Source organism: Malaclemys terrapin, chromosome 15, assembly GCF_027887155.1.
Source record: "Malaclemys terrapin pileata isolate rMalTer1 chromosome 15, rMalTer1.hap1, whole genome shotgun sequence".
In the NCBI taxonomy this organism is placed as follows: Eukaryota; Metazoa; Chordata; order Testudines; family Emydidae; genus Malaclemys; species Malaclemys terrapin.
The window spans coordinates 7,810,796-7,830,760 of NC_071519.1; the positions used below are offsets into that span (position 1 = coordinate 7,810,796).

The following is a 19,965-nucleotide window of genomic DNA, read 5'->3' on the forward strand; positions in this document are numbered from 1 at the left end:
AGCCCTGATGCAATGTGCTGAAATCAGGATTTCCAGCGTATTGAAGAGGTTGCTGAAGTCTGCCTCCATTTCAAGTTCTCGGGAGATTTACTATATAAACCCCATGGAGAGTGCTTTCCAATAACCCAATAGCAAGGTCTAGACTGGCAATGTGGACATCCAAAAGAGTGGCTCATAACCACTTATCCTGGTGTAGTAGGAAAAAGAGATGCAGAGAGCTGGTTTGAGAAGACCAGGTAGCCGCAAGGCTATTGCTAGTCTTGGAAGGATTAGATATTTATTGGTAAATGTCAATTTCACAATACACACACAACCCAATGAAAAAATATTTCCATCAATAATAATAATAAAAATGTACAGATAGGCAGAGTAAGAAAAATGCTGCTTGAGAACTTATTAGAGTCAAGATCCAATGATTAGGTTTTGATTTAGGCTTGGTACAACAAATGGAGTAACAAATGAATAGCAAAAACAGGGGAGATGTGTTGATTTGAGGATATTTAGTTTGTATATTTAGAATGTTAGCATGTTTACATTTGCATTTTAATGGTTTATAAAACTTTAACTTCCTGACTCTCCACATCTGCTGCCATTAGATAATAGTCTCTCTCCCTATAATTTCTGCAGCAGTGAAAATTTAAATTGATAAAAACCTTTAAAAAGGCTTGGATAAAACATCTATATTATCCATTGAGATTATAAAAAATAAAAATAAAATTCTGCCAATCCTAGCTATTGTTAATAACAACAGTACCTAGCATTTTTCATGAGAAGAGCTCAAAGCACATTACAAAGGAGTCATTCTCATTCCCACTGTTCTACAGTAGGAGAAGTACAGGACTATGAAGTGAGAAGCTTAGCGCTTGAGCTGGTTTCAGAACCCAGGGCTTTTGAGTCCCATGTTAGTGTGCTATCCATTAGACCACACTGCCTCCCCAGCTCACTGTCTTGGGGAGAAAAATGTCAAAGGTATTTAGGTATCTAAGGCTGCAGATTGGCACCCAGTGACATTTTCAAATATGTCTTAGCAGGTTAAGTGCCCAAACCACATTATATTCTATAGTAGTTAGGCTTTACCTATGCACTTTTGAAAATCCCATTAGGCACCTATCTGCATCTTTAGGTGCCTAAATTCTTTCAAAAATCTTCCCCTAGGTCCTTAGAGTTAAAATAAGAACATAAGAACTGCCCTAATGGGTTAGACCAATGGTTCATCTAGTCCACTAATCTGTCTCCAACAGTGGGCAGTACCAGAGTTTCAGGAGGAATGTAAAAAACAGGGCAATTTTGGAGAGATCCACCCCTGATTTCCCTTCCTGGCTTCTGGCAGACAGAAATTTATGACTGCCCCAAGCATGGGGTTACATCCCTGACCATCTTAGCTAATAGCCATTTGACCTATCCTCCATGAACTTATCTAGTTCTTTTTTTAGCCCATTGTACTTTTGGCCATCACAACATCCCATGGCAATGAGTTCCACAGGTTAATTGTGAATTGTACGCAAAAATATTTTATTTTGTTTGTATTAAACCTGGTGCTTACTCATTTCATTGGGTGAACCCTGGTTTTTTTAATTGTGGGAAAGGGTAAATAGAGCCACAATGGCCAGACACACACACCCAGAGTCAAAGAGACCTGAAAAATCTCGGCTGTATTTTTGGAGTGGCTTCTCCCAGCCAGACAACATTGTATCAGTCTTAGTCAAGCTGAGGGCCAAATTTTCACAGATATATATTGAAGTAGCTCTGAGGGCTTGAGTGGAGTTCTTCCAAATTACATCAGCTGAGTATCTGGCCCTGCATCTCCATTAATTCATGTCCATGTCCTAATCCAGTGGTTTTCAAACCTTTTTTCTGGTGATGCAAATGAAGAAAATTGTTGATGCCTGTGACCCAATGGAGCTGGGGATAGGGGTTTGAGGTGTGGGAGGGGCTCAGGGATGGGACAGAGGGTTGGGGTGCAGCAGTGAAGGCTGTTGGGTGGGGCTGGGAATGAGGGGTTCAGGGTGTGGGAGGGAGCTCAGAGTATGGGCAGGGGGTTGGAGTGTGGGAGGGGGTCAGGGCTCTGGGCTGGGGGTGCGGGCTCTGGGGTGGGGCCAGGGATGAGGGGTTTGGAGCGCAGGATAGGGTTACCATATGTCCGTTTTTTCCCGGACATGTCCAGCTTTTTGGTAATCAAACCCCCGTCCGGGGGGAATTGCCAAAAAGCCGAACATGTCTGGGAAAAATACCGGCCGGGCACTTCCCTTCCCGCGGCTGCTGTGCTCCTCCCCTGACTTTTCGGCTCTGTTTAAAGCCGAGCTGCCCGAGCGCTACTGGCTTTGGGCAGCCCCCTTGCCTCCGGACCCTGCGCCGCCAGTGGGGCACTTCCCCTCCCGGGTTCCAGGGACGCAAGGTCCAGAGGCATGGGGGCTGCCCGAAGCCGGTAGCGCTCGGGCAGCTCGGCGCTTACAGAGCCCAGGAGTTCAGGGAGCACAGCAGCCGCCGGAGCCCGGGAGGGGAAGTGCCCGGCTGGGGGCGCAGGGTCCGGAGGCAAGGGGGGCTGCCCGAAGCCCGAGCGCTACCAGCTTCATGGTTTGCCGGGCAGCCTCCAGACCCTGCGCCCCCGGCTGGGCGCTTCCCCTCCCAGGCTCCAGCTGCTCTGGGGAGGCGCCGGCCGTGGGCGCAGGGTCTGGAGGCTGCCCGGCAAACCGTGAAGCTGGTAGCGCTCGGGCAGCCCTTTTTGCGTGGCTGGGAGGGAGGAGGGGGAGTTAGGGCAGGGACTTTGGGGAAGGGGTGGGGAATGGGCGGAGTTGGGCAGGGAATGGGTGGAGTTGGGGCGGGGGCGGGGGGTGGGAAAGGGGCAGGGCCAGGGCCCGTGGAATGTCCTCTTTTTTTATTTTTTAAATACGGTAACCCTAGCCCAGGAAGTGGTTCTGGGTTGGGGGGGGGTCAGGGCTGGGGTGGGGGGTTGTGGTGCTGGAAGGGGTCAGGGCTCTGGGCTGGGAGTGCAGGCTCTGGGGTGGGGTCGGGGATGAGGAGCTTGGGGTGGCTCAGGGCCGGGGCAGGGGATTGGGGCGTGAGGTTAGGGCACAGACTTACCTCTGGCAGCTCCCGGTCAGCAGCGCAGCACGGGTGCAGAGGCAGGCTTCCTGCCTTCCCTGACACTGCGGACTGCGCTGTGGCCCAGAAGTGGCCAGCAGTGGGTCCCGTTCTAGGTGGAGATGTGCAAGTGGCTTCGCACAACTCTCGCCCTCAGGCACCACCCACCACCTCCCATTGGTTGGGAAGCAGCCAGTGGGAGTGCAGAGGCGGTGCTTGGGGTGGGGGCAGCACGCAGAGCCCTGTGGCCCCCCGCCTAGAAGCCGGACCTGCTGCTGGCTGCTTCCAGGGCGCAGCGCGGTCTCAGAACAGGTAGGCACTAGCCTGCCTTAGCTGGGAAGCACCGCCGACGGGATTTTAATGACCCGGTCAGCGGTGCTGACCAGAGCGACCCAGTGCCTTAAATGCCGCGATCCAGTACTGGGTCGCAACCCAGAGTTTGAAAACCACTGTCCTAATCTTCCCCAAAGACTGGGAGAGGTAATTGAGTGCTCTGGCCAGGTCAGATGAGATGAGAGCTGGGTGTCCCGCTCCTCTCTCTCCCCATCACAGGGAGGAGATAGCTGAACGACAGGGACATCTACCACTCACAGTGACATATCCAGATGGACAAGGGCGAGAGATCTGAGGCTACAAGATATGCAGAGCATTGCCTCCGCATGCCTTCAATCATTAAATCAAGTAATAGAGATTAGATATCGAGGAATTAATATGAGAGCATATGGGTAGATACTACATATAGATGTATTTTATTGGTTAAGGCTGAGATTCCCAAAGGTGTCAGAACTGTGGCCCTGCAGCTGGGCCTGGGATTAGCTAGCGAACTGCACCCAAAGTCTCAAATTGGCCAGATCACTTCATTGGCTGTGTGGTGTTGCCAGCAGTAGTGCGTAGCTAGTGGCTGTTCAATGCTCAGGCCTGCAGCTGCGATTGCTCCGGCCTTGTTCCTGACCTGCTTCTGCCCTTCTCTGGCTCTGATTTCTGGTTCCTGTCTCCAGCTCTGACCATTAGGCTTGACCACCCACCCCCCAGTCCCAGAAAAAGAGGCCTAAAAAGCCCATATTTTCAGAGCTAACTCACTTGGGCACGTTTGAAAATATCACACGCTATCGGCACCTTTGGGCACCTCAGTGCCTTTGACAACCTGCCATATGATTTAGATGGCTAAGTTCCAGTTCCAAAAGTGACTTAGGGCCCGATTTTTAAAGTAAGGGGCCTAACTCCCATTGATTTCAATGGGAGTAAACAGGCCTCATATTTTAGTGAATCCTTTCCTTAGGACCCTAAGTCTCACTGCCTTGCTACCCTGAGCAGAGCAGTGCTAAAAGCCCTTTAGACATCTGAGCCTAACTTTTTTACAGTGGGATTTTTCCAAAGGGCTGAAGTGATTTAGGAGCACCAATCCCATTGACTTTCAGAAAGCCTTTGAGAAGGCCCCTCACCAAAGACTTTTAGCAAAGTAAGCAGTCATGGGATAATAGGGAATGCCCTCTGATGGATGTAACTGGTTTAGGGTTACCATCCGTCCGGGTTTCCCTGGACATGTCCAGCTTTTTCAGCGTTAAATGGCCGTCCGGGGGGGATTTCTAATAAAATAGAAATGTCCGGGATTTCCCCCTTCCCCTCATGCGCGGCTGATTGGACGGCTGGGCCTGATTGAAAGCTGCTCGCAGCCACTGGGGCCTCTAGCAGCCAGTGTCCCTCCCCCTCCCCTGCTCCCTCCTCCCCCGCAGAGCAGCGCCATAGTGTTTGGCTGCACGTGGCGCTCGCAGCTCTCTCTCGGCCTGGGGGGGGGCAGGCAAGGGACAGGGAACGGGGGGGGGTTAGATTGGTCGGGGGTTCTGGGGGGGCTGTCGGGAGAAGGGGGTGTAGAGAGCGGTTGGGGCAGTCAGGGGACAGGGAGCAGGGAGACTTAGATAGGGGGTGGGGTCCTGGAGGCAGTTAGGGTGAGGGGGGTCTCAGGAGAGGGCAGTCAGGGGACAGGTAGGGGGATTCTGAGGGGGGCAGGAAGTGGGAGGGGGCAGGGCTGGGGCGGGGCTAGGGCGGCACCCCGTGTCCTCTTTTTTGATTGTTGAAATATGGTAACCCTAAACTGGTTACAAGACAAGAAACAAAAGAAACAAAAAGTAGGAATAAATGGTCATTTTTCACAATGGAGACAGGTAAATAGCAGGGTCCCCCAAGGATTTGTACTGGGACCAGTACTGTTCAACATATTCATAAATGATCTTGAAAAAGGGGTGAAAATGAGGTGGCAAAGGTTGCAGATGATACAACATTACTACTTAGGATAGTTAAGTTCAAAGCAGACTGCAAAGAATTACAAAGGGATCTCACTAAACTGAATGACTGGGCAACACAATGACAAATGAAATTAAGTGTTGATACATACAAAGTATTGCACATTGGAAAACGTAATCCCAATTCTCTATATACAAAATGATTGTGTCTCAGTGGTGGCAGATGACAGAACAAGAAGCAATGGTCTCAAGTTGCAGTGGGGGAAGTGTAGGTTGGATATTAGGAAACACTATTTCATTAGGAGGGTGGTGAAGCACTGGAATGTGTTACCTAGGGAGGTAGTGGAATCGCCATCCTTAGAGGTTTTTAAGGCCTGGCTTGACAAAGCCCTGGCTGGGATGATTTAGTTGGTGTCGGTCCTGCTTTGAGCAGGGGATTGGACTAGGTGACCTCCTGAGGTCTCTTCCAACCCTAATTTTCTATAATTCTATGTGTCTAAATTAGCTGTTACCATTCAAGAAAGAGGTCTTGGAGTCGTCATGGATAGTTCTCTGAACACATCTGTTCAATGTGCAGTGGCAGTCAAAAAAGCTAACAGAATGTAAGGAAACATCACAAAAGGGATAGATAATATGACTGTAAATATCAGAATACCACAGTATAAATCCATGGTACGCCCATACCTTGACTAATGTATTCAGCTTTGGTCATATCATCTCAGAAATGTTATATTAGAGTTGGAAAATGTACAGAGAAGGACAACAAAAAATGATAAGGGGTATGGAACAACATCCATATGAGAAGAGATTTAAAAGATTGGACTGTACAGCTTGGAAAAGAGATGACTGAGGGGAGATGTAACAGTGGTCTATAAATCATGAATGTTGTGGAGAAAGTGAATAAGGAAGTGTTATTTATCTATTCACATAGCAGAACAACCAGGGGTCACCCAATAAAATTAATAAGGAGCAATTTGAAAAAAAATACAAGGAAGTTCTTCTTCACGCAACACATAGTCAACCTGTGGAACTCATTGTCAAGGGATGTTGTGCAGGCCAAAAGTGTAATTGGGTTAAAAAAAGAATTAGGTCTGTTCATGGAGATCCACGAATGGCTATTAGCCAAGATGGTCAGGGATTCAACCCAATGCTCTGGTGTCCCTAAACCTCTGACTGCTAAAAGCTGGGCCTGGACGACAAGGGATGGATCACTTGATGATTGCCTTGTTCTGTTCATTCCCTCAGAAGCACCTGGCATTGGCCAGAGTTAGAAGACAGGACACTGGGTCAGACAGACCATTGGTCTGACCCAGTCTGGCCCTTTATATATTCTCATGTAAGGCACTCATGCCACCAAAATCCCATTGAAAGTCCATGGGGATGTATCTCCTAACTCCCTTGATATCATTTGTTTAATTAAAACTATGTAGATTGACATTTTCAATTACCCATAATATATTCTTGATGGTAGCTGGCAATTCTGGTTGCTTTGGTTAAATTACAGATTCCAGGATTCCAATCTGATACATTTTGCTAACCAAAATAATAGGTTTAGCAGAATTCAATTTTTATTGTTTTGTAAATTTGACAGCTAATATCAATGTTTACTTGTAAACATTTTTCTATTTTTATCAATTTACATTTTCACAGTTGTGGGAATTTGATGGAGGGATCAGACAATAATTATTTAATGAGAGTAGGCACTGAAATTGAAAACATTAAAAATTCAAGCTGTATAACCATTAAAACACAAATTGTAAACATCACATGTCAAAATATATAAAGTAAATATAATTAAATCAAACTGTAAGAAGTTCTCAAGCAGAATTTGTCTTGCTTTGCCTCTCTGTAAATTTCTATCATCATCAATGGATATTTTTTGTCAATGTGTGTGCGTGTGTGTCCTGTGAAATTGACATTTACTTATAAAAACCTATTTTTTGCAAGCCTAATAATAGTTAAGATATAAGGAATTCTACAGAAGAAATAGAGAATGTAAATAAGAGTGCTCGTCAGCTTCAAGGCCATATTTTTAAAGGTGTCTAAGCCTGGAGTGGGATTTTCAAAAGCGTCTAGGCACCTAACTCCCACTCATTTCAAAAACCCACGAGGTGCTTAAATATTTTTCTTTAAATCTGGCTCAGCGTGACTTTTCTGCAATTTAAGAGAACACAAGGCCATATAGAACTTATCTGTAACTAATAAAATATTTAAGGAGTGTGGCAGGTAAGTATCTAGCAGCCTAGGGCTTCTTCGAGTAAACAAAGATTAATCCTACTTTCTGAGAAAGTAAATTTAATGACTAACTTTTTATTAAAGATCAACAGAATTGTTGACAGTGCAATGTTATTTTTGTTTATTTTTTTACGAACATAGTAAGAAGGACAATGTCAACTGTGCTAGGTATGGCAATGCAACCAAGGTGAACGAATTATTTCTAAAAGAGATCTCACTGAATATTTTCCATCAGTTCATCCCACTTGGTCGTTCTTTCCTTACATAGGCCCTGATCCAGCCAAGCACATGCTTAACTTTAAGCCCATGAGTTGCCCCATTAGAGTCATAGTCCAGTTGCTAATTCAGGGGTCCGCAACCTTTCAGAAGTGGTGTGCCAAGTCTTCATTTATTCACTCTAATTTAATGTTTCGCATGCAAACCTTAATGTTTTTAGAAGATCTCTTTCTATAAGTCTATAATATATAACTAAACCATTGTTGTATGTAAAGTAAATAAGGTTTTTAAAATGTTTAAGAAGCTTCATTTAAAATTAAATTAAAATGCAGAGCCCCCTGGACCCGTGGCCAGGCCCCGGGCAGTGTGAGTGCCACTGAAAATCAGCTCGCGTGCCGCCTTTGGCACGCCTGCCATAGGTTGCCTACCCCTGTGCTAGTTGGACACAGACACTGAGTCATTCCATTGCCCTTTCTTCTTTCATTCTGACCTACCACACTTACCCCGATGGGGCTGGAGCTGGGCAGAGAGGTGATTCTGTTTCACGGGGTGGGTTCGATATTTCAAAATTTGGTTTCATTCTGATTCAGAACCAAATCCCAACATTTGAAATTTCTCTGTGAAAAAGACCCTGGAGCTGTGGGTTCCCTCTGATCCCAGGCAGTCCATGTGATGGGGCTGCCCCTCAGCTGCTTGGAAACCCTGGGGCCCTTGACTCTGAGGCCATCTGCTGATACCAAAGCTGCTCCTTAGTTATGCCTGTGTAAATGCAAAGAAACATCCATTGTCAGTGGGGCCGCACCCACTCCTAATGACCTCACATGTAGGAGTCCCTGCATCATGATATTCTGGCAGCACAGTGCCTGTCAGTCAGTCTGGGAGCCAGAAAACCAGACAGGCACACCCTGTTCTTCTGAGTCCAGCAGCCCAGAGGAAGAATCACCTCTGTGTTTATTGCAATTACTGTACAACAGGCACTACACTACCTGAGTGCCTTTGGATCAACAAATATCCATCTTGGCCCCCGCTTACACCTACTGGCAACCAAGAGGAAAAAAGGAAGAACGTGTCTACAGAATTCCTCTAGCAATTTGTTTTAACTTATTTTCTGATTCAATTTTTATTCTGATTTTTCTTGCCTAATAGGAAATATATGGAGTATATGTAAATTATTATGGAAAATCTGGAGCTGTATCCATGACCGGACCTGGGGGACAACCAATAACTTTCTGTACACATGTAAGCAAAATGCACTCGGGGCAGCAGAGGGCGAGGAGTGGGAAGGGATTGCTATATTATAGCCCAGTTTGTTTTCAGACTCTGGGTTGCAACCCAGTACTGGGTCACGGCATGTCAGGCATTGGGTCGCCTTCCTCTGGTCAGCACCGCCGACCAGGCCATTAAAATCCCGTCGGCGGTGCTGCCCAGCTAAGGCAGGCTAGTGCCTACCTGTTCTGACACTGTGCTGTGCCCTGGAAGCAGCCAGCAGCAGGTCCAGATGCTAGGCAGGGGGGCCATGGGGCTCCACGCTCTGCCACCGCCCCAAGCACTGCCTCCACACTCCTATTGGATGGTTCCCAGCCAATGGGAGCTGGGGGATAGTGTCTGCAGGTGAGAGTCCCGCCAAACTGCTTGCGTGCCTCCGCCTAGAGCGGGACCCGCAGCTGGCTGCTTCCAGGGCACAGCGTGGTCCGCGGTGTCAGGACAGGCGGGAAGCCTACCTCTGCACCCCTTCTGCACCACTCACCGGGAGTCACTGGAGGTAAGTCCATGCCCCAACCCTGCTTCCCAATCCTGGGCCCCAGCCCTGAACCCCCCCAACCTGGAGTCTCTTCCTGCACCCCAAACCCCTCATCCCTGCCTCCCCAGAGCCTGCACCCCCAGCCCAAGGCCTGACCCCCTCCTGTACCCCACCCCCTGCCCCAGCCCAGAGCCCCCTCCACACCCTGAACCCCTCATTCCCGACCCCACCCTGCAGCCCTCACCCTCACACCCCAACCCTCTGCCCCAGCCCTGAGCCCCTCCCACACCCCAAACCCCTCATCCCCAGCTCTGTTGGGTCGCGGGCATTGACAATCTTCTTCAACTGGGTCCCCAGAAAAAAAGTTTGAAAACTACTGCTATAGCCCACAAAGAGCTTTGAAGATAGTGTCATGAAAATGATCACAAATACTGTATCTAGTAACCTATCTACTTATTGGCCCCCCCCATTGCCATATTTCTTGAGTCCCCAGTTACAGCTGTGAATTTCCTGCAATGCAAAGACCTCTTATTATTCCCATTGAACAGATGGACAACTGATGTGCAAAAATGAGAAGTGACTTTCTCAGGATCACAGAGCAGGGTGTTGAGGACTCTGACAATTATCACAGCCCTATGAACATTCTTGTGCACAAGAGAAAGAATGAAAATGGCAGTAAAAATGGAATTTCTGCTTTTTGTTCCAACAAACTTTTCTGAATATATATATATATATATATATATATATATATATATATATATATATATATATATATATATTTTGCATTCTCCATTCGCTGCTGTTTGAGAGCTGGTGTGCAAACATACTTTGCAAGGGTTTATTAGAAGGATATTGCAAGGAGTCCACAATTTTCTTTAAGGCAAAAGGTACTCTCTGGAGCTGGTCAACATTTCTCAAATGACATTTTATTAAAGTGGAAAATTGCCATTTTCTAAAATCAACTTTTTCATGGAAAAAATGTGTCAAAATATTCTGCGAAATTATTGGATTGAAATCTCTGTCATTTTTCATGAAAAAGAGAAATAAATCAGCTTCCATCCCTGTGGAATGAAAACAACTTTGAAATTTCAACTCTTTTTTGTGGGGTTGGGGGCAGGTGGGATTTTTTTCATTTTTTGAACAGATCCAATTGCCTTTTTGAGTGTTCATGGCAAGTAAATAAAAGGGATTTCACATACAACTGAAGGGAATGTGGGGCTTTTGTTTGGACACATGGTTGTCAATACATTGTTGCTGTGTTTGGTCAAAGCCAGAGCCAGAGGCCAGGGATCAGAGCTGTTACCTGGTGCAAGGCAAGGCAGGTGCAAGGCTGGGGACGGAGCTGGAGCAGGAGCTCTCAAAGCCATGGGTGAATTCTCTGAACAGCCAGAGCCCTCCCACTGTTCATAAGAACAGGTCTGCAGATCCCTGCAGCCAATCAGGCAGTTGGGCTAATCAGGGGGCTCAGATGAGGGCCAGCTGTGCTCATTAGATTCCCAGGGAGTTAAACTAGCACATAAACAGGCTAGCTGTGGGTCCTTATCCTGACAGTGCCCAACCTCCTTAGGTGCCTTAGGAATCCCACTAGGAGTTTATTGGCCAGTTTAGGAGCCTTTGAAAATGCACACGGAAATCAGGGGGATTTGGGCACCGCCCTCATTGTGACCCCTTGGATAAATCACAGCCTAAAACAATATTTGGATGTATTTTCGCAGGTGACCCCAAATCCAAATCCAAATCCCCTGTCTTCACCAAGGACAAAATCATCAGCTTGATCGATACCTGGATTGCCATAAATTCTGCCTACCCCCTTGTTCTGCGCCGAGAGAGGAAAGTGAAACTGATCCTCTCCTTTGACTTCAGCGATGGGGATCCTTTCGAGGTAACTTCTGTTATTTATTGTGACGTCTCCCAAACCCCCAATCAGGATCAAGCACTGGCACAAATTCCCAGGACTTGGCCCGTGACCCAATGAGGTTGCACTGATGTTAGCAGCAGTAATTTGGATTCCCTGAAAGTTCTTTGTGGATCATAATTTGAGACACATGGTGGTATAAGATCCACTGGGAATATTTACCTTATTCTCTGCCAGGTCGCTTGGGTTTGGGGTAAGGGAGTATGACCGACTACGAGCCTATCAATGTGACCTCTCTTTCCCTTTTGATATCATGGAAGAAGATGAAATTCCTTAAAGTTCAGTTTTACTCTGTGTAAAATGCCAACCTTTTACTCCACAGGTGTGCCCCTGTGTCTATCACAGTCCTATCTGATGACCTAAATGATAGTCGTTAGGTTTTACCACTTTTTTATTACTGGTAGTACCTACAGAACCAAGAACACTCTAGCATGAGGAGACGGAGCCAGCAGAAATGTGAACTAAATTCCAATAACTCAGTTACAACTCTGCAAGCTCATTAACCTCAACCTCACATATCGCTAATGCTCCATAGGTGATATTGTCTCCTTCTAGTGGCCTCAGCTACGATAACACTTTGTTTTCATTGAAATCAAGGTTTCCTGCAGGTGAATTTGGGAAAACAAACAAACAAAAACACCAAACACTGGTGCTTTTGGAGCCAAATGTCTGCATTTGACTCCTGCTTATTACCTTGGGCTCAAGTTTTCAAGGCCACCTAAGGGATTAATTTTAATAGGTATCCACATCCCTTAGGAGGTTTTGAAAACCTCAGTCCCAGTATATTCATTGTTTTACAAAGATTCTGACTACAGAGATATGGCAACAGAGTTGTTTCTGGTTTCCATTGGAGGCCCTCTATTAGTCAGTTCCTTGGAATGTTTGTATTTCTTAGCTTAGGATATTTTTAATTTCCCAACCTGGTCATTTTAATGGCATCAAATTTTATTAATGGAGATGGTAATTATTTTAATGTATTTATTTTTAAATCATGTTTCCCTCCTTCCCAGACCATCAAGAAAACTGCCGAGTATTGTGAGACAAATAACATCCCATTTCCCAAGATAGATCTAGAAAAGCTGGACCCAGGTCACCTCTCTGATTGCTACATCTTCAAAGGAAAGGACGTTCCCATCGTCATGCACTTCCCACTCTTCAACATGAAAAATTGCCCAGGTAACTTAATTGTACACCTCTCTTCTAAAACTCTACGGGCTAGATTCACAAAGGGACTTAGGTGCTTCATTGGTGGTTTAGCCACCTAAATGTCAGGATCAGGCCTCACTGGGAATCACAAAACCCTTGCTCAGCTGCCAATAGACTCTGTAGGAGCCTAAACTTGCTCATTGCCAAAGTTTTTGCAGGAAAGTTCTCTCAGTGCCTGTGTTTGTCTCTCTGGGCACAGCACTGTTGCCCCATCCCAGGCTTCCCTACACCTCTGGCTGCCTGCTGGATCGGGCCCCGAACATGTGCTAAGACAAATGCGGGGGAGTGAGGCCCTTTCTCATAACTATTAGCCCAGGGGTTACAGAGTCACCGAGGATGTGGAGGGCCCCGGTTCAGGCCCCTCCTCTGCCTGAGCGGGAGAAAGGATTTGATCTGCTACTTGTTAGATCAGTGCCCTAACCACTGATCTGTGGGATATTCTGATGTAAGGCTGCCTCAGCCTCCCCTATTGAAGCTATTCCATTTTGGAATCATAATTGGAGAGTCAGCGGAGCAGGAGGACTGGATGCTGGGCCCCCCACAGCCCGTGTGAGTGCTGTAACCACCAGGCTATAGAGTCTTTGTCACCACAGCTGAGAACCCCAAGCAGAGACAGGCGCCTCCCTCCACCCTGGACTTGGGTGCTCAATTCCCACACTGCTTAGCACACACCCCTCTCCTGGGCATCTCCCATGGGTTAGCTTAGGCGAGGGAAGTGATCCTTCCCCTCTATTCAGCACTAGTGAGGCCACATCTGGAGTATTGCATCCAATTTTGGGACCCCCACTACAGAAGGGATGTGGACAAATTGGACAGAGTCCAGCAGAAGGCAATAAAAATGATTAGGGGGCTGGAGCACATGACTTATGAGGAGAGGCTGAGGGAACTGAGCTTGTTTAGTCTGCAGAAGAGAAGAGTGAGGGGGGATTTGATAGCAGCCTTCAACTACCTGAAGGGGGTTCCAAAGACAATGGATCTAGACTGTTCTCAGTGGTACCTGATGACAGAACAAGGAGCAATGGTCTCAAGTTGCAGTGGGGGAGGTCTAGGTTGGATATTAGGAAACACTATTTCACTAGGAGGGTGGTGAAGCACTGGAATGGGTTCCCTAGGGAGGTGGTGGAATCTCCATCCTTAGAGGTTTTTAAGGCCTAGCTAGACAAAGCCCTGGCTGGGATGATTTAGTTGGGGATTGGTCCTGCTTTGAGCAGGGGGTTGGACTACATGACCTCCTGAAGTCCCTTCCAACCCTGATATTCTATGATTCTATGATTTGTTCTTGGTAAATCCAGGCTGGCTGCTAGTGATCACCCCTTCATCCTCCAGGTATTTGCAAATTGACTGTTTTATACATTGCTCTAGTAGCTTCCCAAGTATTGAAGTCAGGCTGACTGGTCTATAATTCCCTGGCTCCTCCTTTCCCCCCTTTTTAAAGATGAGCACTACATTAGCTTTTTCTCCTGTCTTCTGGGAGCTTTCCTTTCATGCATGAGTTCATAAATATTATTGCCAGTGACTCCAAGATTTCTTCAGCTAATTCCTTCAGTACCTTTGATGTGTTCTTTACTTAACCAGATCAACACTCCTTCCCCTTTATTGTCTCTGATACTTCGCTAGATGTCTGGTCATATGTTATTTTTGTGCGGAAAAGCAAGGAAAATCTTCCTAACTCTAAGGGTATGTCTACACTACGAGAGTAGTTCGATTTTACTTAAATCGAATTTCTGGAATCGATATTGCAAATTCGAACGTGTGTGTCCACACTAAGGACAGTAATTCGATTTTGTGAGTCCACACTAACGGGGAAAGCGTCGACATTGGAAGCTGTGCACTGTGGGCAGCTATCCCACAGTTCCCGCAGTCCCCACTGCCCATTGGAATTCTGGGTGGAGCCGCCAATGCCTTCTGGGTAAAAAAATGTGTCGAGGGTGCTTTTGGGTAACTGTCGTCATCCGTCCATCACTCCTGCCCTCCCTCCCTGAAAGCGCCGGCGGGAAATCAGTTCGCGCACTTTTCTAGTCAGTGACAGCGCGGACGCCACACCACTGCAAGCGTGGAGCCCGCAGCGACCATCGCTGCAGTTGTGGCCGTTCTCAATGCCTCGCAGCTTCTCATCCACCTTTCCCAGAGGCAGATGCAGATAAGTCAGGCGAGGAGGCTACGGCACCGCGGTGAGGTCCTGAAGTCTGAGAGTAGCACAGACCTCTCAGAAAGCACGGGACCCAGCGCCGAGGACATCACGGTGGCAATGGGTCATGTGGATGTTGTGGAACGGCGATTCTGGGCCCGGGAAACAAGCACGGACTGGTGGGACCGCATAGTGCTGCAGGTCTGGGATGAATCCCAGTGGCTGCGAAACTTTCGCATGCGTAAGGGAACTTTCCTTGAACTTTGTGAGTTGCTGTCCCCTGCCCTGAAGCGCAATGACACCTGGATGCGAGCAGCCCTGACTGTCCAGAAGCAAGTGGCCATAGCCCTCTGGAAGCTTGCAATGCCAGACAGCTACCGGTCAGTCGCGAACCACTTTGGCGTGGGCAAATCTACCGTGGGGGTTGTTGTGATGCAAGTAGCCAAGGCAATCGTTGATGTACTGCTGTCAAAGGTAGTGACCCTGGGAAACGTGGAGGCGATCATAGATGGCTTCGCAGCGATGGGATTCCCAAACTGCGGTGGGGCCATAGATGGAACTCACATCCCTGTTCTGGCACCGGACCACCAGGCCAGCCAGTACATTAACAGAAAGGGCTACTTTTCCATGGTGCTGCAAGCACTGGTGGACCACAGGGGACGTTTTACCAACATCTACGTCGGATGGCCGGGCAAGGTTCATGACGCTCGTGTTTTCAGGAACTCTGGTCTGTTTAGAAGGCTGCAGGAAGGTACTTACTTCCCGGACCACAAAATAACTCTTGGGGATGTGGAGATGCCTATAGTCATCCTCAGGGACCCAGCCTACCCCCTAATGCCCTGGCTCATGAAACCCTATACTGGCGCCCTGGACAGTGAAAAAGAACTCTTCAACTACCGGCTGAGCAAGTGCAGAATGGTGGTGGAGTGTGCTTTTGGCCGTCTCAAGGGGAGATGGAGAAGCTTACTGACTCGCTGTGATCTCAGCGAAACCAATATCCCCATTGTTATAGCAGCTTGCTGTGTGCTCCACAGTCTCTGTGAGAGCAAGAGGGAAACCTTTATGGCGGGGTGGGAGGTTGAGGCAAATAGCCTGGCTTCTGATTACGCCCAGCCAGACAGCCGGGTGATTAGAAGAGCCCAGCGGGACGCGCTGTGCATCCGGGAGGCTTTGAAAGCTAGGTTCCTGACTGAGCAGGGTAACCTGTGACTTTTAAGTTTGTGTACAGAGAAGCTGAACCTGCCCCCGTTTCTTTACCCAGTTAATGTTGACTATCCTCTCCAGTTACATACCCCCTTCACCCCCTTCCAACACACGTTTAGAAATAAAATCACTTCTACTTTGTTAATGAACACCGTTTTCTTTATTACTGTTTTCGCGGGAATGTTTTAAACCTGGGACGCAGACTGTGGTGGGGAGCGGGTGTAGTGTATTGACGCAAATGACGCTTCTAAACTCCAGGATTGACAGGCTCTGCAGTGGTGGACTGGTTGTTTCAACGGAGCCTGTCACCCCTTCTGATCGGGACTGTGTGTATGGGGGGGCTATGTGACTTTGTGGCAGGGGGAGGACGGTTACAGATCCCCTGCTGCGTGGCTCTGTGATCCAGGATAAGGACCGCCGCATAAGATCTGTAACTGCCCTCCCCCGCCACAAAGTCACAGAGCAACCCACCCCCCACCACAGAACATGAAAACCACCTCCCAGACTGACCAGGATAACTAGTGACTGCACTGTGTATGTGCCCTGCTGCTGGACCTGCCCCCGCCTATGTACCCTGGTAAAGGTGACTGTCCTGTCAAATTACCAACCCCCTTCCCCCCCCTTTCCCCCTCCTCCAAAAGAACATGATGGAAACAGTAATTAACAGAAACGTATTTTTTATTAGCAACTACACATGAAACTGGGAGGTGAAACTTGGATGGGGGCTTGTGTGAGGCGGGAAGGAAAGAACTTGTCAAATTTTGGGGAATAAGAGCCTTCTACTACTAGAGCTGTCCACAGGGGTGGAGTGAGAGTTTGCACGGACTCTGCCGCCCCTCCTTCTTTGCACTTTGGGTGAGTGGGGTATGGGACTTGGTGGCGGGGGAGGGCGGTTACAGATAGACTGCAGCGGGGCTCTGTCCTCCTGCCTCCGTTCCTGCAGAACATCCACAAGGCGCCGGAGCGTGTCCGTTTGCTCCCTCATTAGTCCAAGCAGCGTTTGAGTCGCCTGCTGGTCTTCCTGCCACCACCTCTCCTCCTGTTCCATGTGTGCTTGGTGCATTTGGGACAAGTTCTCCCGCCACTGGGTCTGCTGTGCTGCCTGGGTTCGGGAGCAGCCCATAAGTTCCGAGAACATGTCCTCCCGTGTCCTCTTCTTCCTACGCCTAATCTGCGCTAGCCTCTGGGAGTGTGATGCCAGGCTAGGTTGTGAGACAGTCGCAGATGTGGCTGTGGGAATGGGAAAAAGGGAGTGAATTTCTCAGAAAGATAAATGTAGTTGTGAACAATGAACATAGTCTTTCTCTGTGAACAAGACCATGCACAGCACCTATCACATGCGCATTCAGGGCAAGGTCGAATTCTCGGCCTTCGCATTCAGTGCCTGGGGTCTTGCACTGCAGATCTGAGAAGCGGGGCAGGACACCGGAATTTGTGTAGCAGGCAGACATGGTAAGCCGTAGACTTGTGGCAGCTTAAAACTTTAATAGTAGCACTGGCCTCCTTTCACATTGAAAGCAATGCCAGTCCCTGCTGCCAGCAATCCGGCAAGCAGGAACTCTGCCCCTGTCCCACCCCTCGCGGCAGTCCCCAGGAAAGATCCCTGTATGCTGCCCCTCTCACGCCTCCACCACGTGGCTGCAAACCAGCGGTTACAGTTCAGTAAAGGAACGGGCAAGCAGTCCCAACACTAACATTCCCCTACCTAATTCAAAGCAGGTCACCATGAGCGACATCACCCTGATGAGGATCTCAGACAGTGAGAAAGAAAGAATGCTTCGGGAAAGCCTCCAAAGACCAGGGCCGTATGCCGCCCTGCTCTGCAGGGCAATGATCCCTGAGTACTTGCTTGTCTCGTGGCGCAGAAACGTTTCCTACTACGGAGGACCCAATAAGGCCGCTCTCCCCAGGAACCTGATGCAAAGGCTTTCCAATTACCTCCAGGAGAGCTTCCTCGAGATGTCCCAGGAGGATTTCTGCTCTATCCCCGGACATATAGACCGCATTTTACTGTAGCTGCACTGGCAGGGACTAAACAGTAGAGCGGCTTGGGCAGAACAATCATGCTAAACCGGACATTGTTAGACTTTTTTTCAATAGTTGCACTGCCCAGGACTGAAACGTTAAGCGCCTAGGGCAAACTAATCATGAGAAACCCATTTTTGTTATTCTTAATATTCCTGTTCTGTTATAAATAAATGTTTAGATGTTTAAAACACTTACTGGCTGATCCTTCCCCAGATTCTGTGTCCGGGTTAACGGCTGGGGACGGTTGGTAGGGGATCTCTGTAAGGGTGATGAAGAGATCCTGGCTGTCGGGGAAATCAGCGTTGTAAGCGCTGTCGACTGCCTCGTCCTCCTCATCTCCTTCCTCATCTTCCCCATCCGCTAACATGTCCGAGGAACCGGCCGTGGACAATATCCCATCCTCAGAGTCCACGGTCAGTGGTGGGGTAGTGGTGGCGGCCGCACCTAGGATGGAATGCAGTGCCTCGTAGAAACGGGATGTCTGGGGATGGTATCCGGAGCATCCGTTTGCCTCTTTGGTCTTCTGGTAGCCTTGTCTCAGCTCCTTGATTTTCACGCGGCACTGCATTGCATCCCGGCTGTATCCTCTCTCTGACATGTCTTTAGAGATCTTCTCGTAGATCTTTGTATTCCGTCTTTTGGATCGTAGCTCGGAAAGCACGGACTCATCGCCCCACACAGCGATCAGATCCAAGACTTCCCGATCAGTCCATGCTGGGGCCCTCTTTCTATTCTGAGATTGCACGGCCATCACTGCTGGAGAGCTCTGCATCGTTGCCAGTGCTGCTGAGCTCGCCACAATGTCCAAACAGGAAATGAGATTCAAACTGGCTAGACAGGAAAAGGAATTCAAATTTTCCCGGGGCTTTTCCTGTATGGCTGGTCAGAGCATCCGAGCTCGGACTGCTGTCCAGAGCGTCAACAGAGTGGTGCACTGTGGGATAGCTCCCGGAGCTATTAGCGTCGATTTCCATCCACACCTAGCCTAATTCGACATGGCCATGTCGAATTTAGTGCTACTCCCCTCGTCGGGGAGGAGTACAGAAGTCGAATTTAAGAGACCTCTATGTCGAACTAAATAGCTTCGCGGTGTGGACGGGTGCAGGGTTAATTCGATGTAACGGCGCTAACTTCGACATAAACACCTAGTGTGGACCAGGCCTAAGGGTAGTTACGCTCTGGAATAGGCTTCCAAGGGATGTAGATTTTAGGAACAGCTTGGACAAATGCTCTAGATTCACTTGGTCCTGCCTCAGTACAGGATGTTGGAGTTAGTGACCGCTCAAGGTCCCTTTCAGCCCAACATTTCTGTGATTCTATGAAAACCTCAGGAGTTGCCCATGTTATTCTCCTGCCTCTTTAGGTTCCTGGATTCTATGCTTCTGGGAGCCATAAAAGTGTAAAAGCAGTACCACTGTTTTCCTCTCTTTGGCACTTACCCTCCTGTTTTATTCCTAGGTGAAATAGAGCACTTCAGAAAGAAGTTTTCCACCTTTAAGTTTTTCTACACAAAAACCGATATAATTGAACTTCTCGAAAAAGCGAAGATGAATGTCTCCAACAACAAGGAGAGGATTCGGGAGGAGATCCAGCAGATTGTGTCCTCCTCCACCAAGGAGTTTTAAATCCACGTCTCTGTTTGTTCAAGAAGGGCAGAAAATCTGTGCCTGGCCCTGGCCAGCACGTTTCCTGCGATGTTGTATACTGTGACCACTTAGAACCTAAGTGCAGCAGGGAGTAGTTAGTTTCCCTGGGTTAGATTCACTAAGGGATTTAGGCACCTAATTGCCTGAGTCCCCGATTTAGGCACCCTGGGAATCACAAAACTCTTGCTCAGCTGCCGCAGAATCCTGTAGTGTCCAAACTCTCAGCACCGAAGTTGTTGCAGTGAAATTTCCCTAGGTGCTTACGTTTCTACCTTGGGGCATACGCACTGCAGCCACCATCTCAGTGTCCAGGTGCCTAAGCCCCA

At 48.3% G+C, this 19,965-nt stretch overlaps 1 protein-coding gene across 1 annotated transcript in view; it reads left to right on the forward strand.

Annotated features, from left to right (window-relative positions):
• Positions 1–19,618, forward strand: part of LOC128823356 (cytosolic phospholipase A2 gamma-like) — a 42,046-nt gene extending 22,428 nt beyond the window's left edge. The window contains exons 10-13 of the mRNA XM_054005598.1: positions 8,919–9,011; positions 11,229–11,395; positions 12,439–12,604; positions 19,452–19,618. Coding sequence (XP_053861573.1) covers positions 8,919–9,011; positions 11,229–11,395; positions 12,439–12,604; positions 19,452–19,618 — 593 coding nt within the window. The remainder of the gene's footprint in view (positions 1–8,918; positions 9,012–11,228; positions 11,396–12,438; positions 12,605–19,451) is intronic.
• The last annotated feature ends 347 nt before the right edge of the window (positions 19,619–19,965 follow it).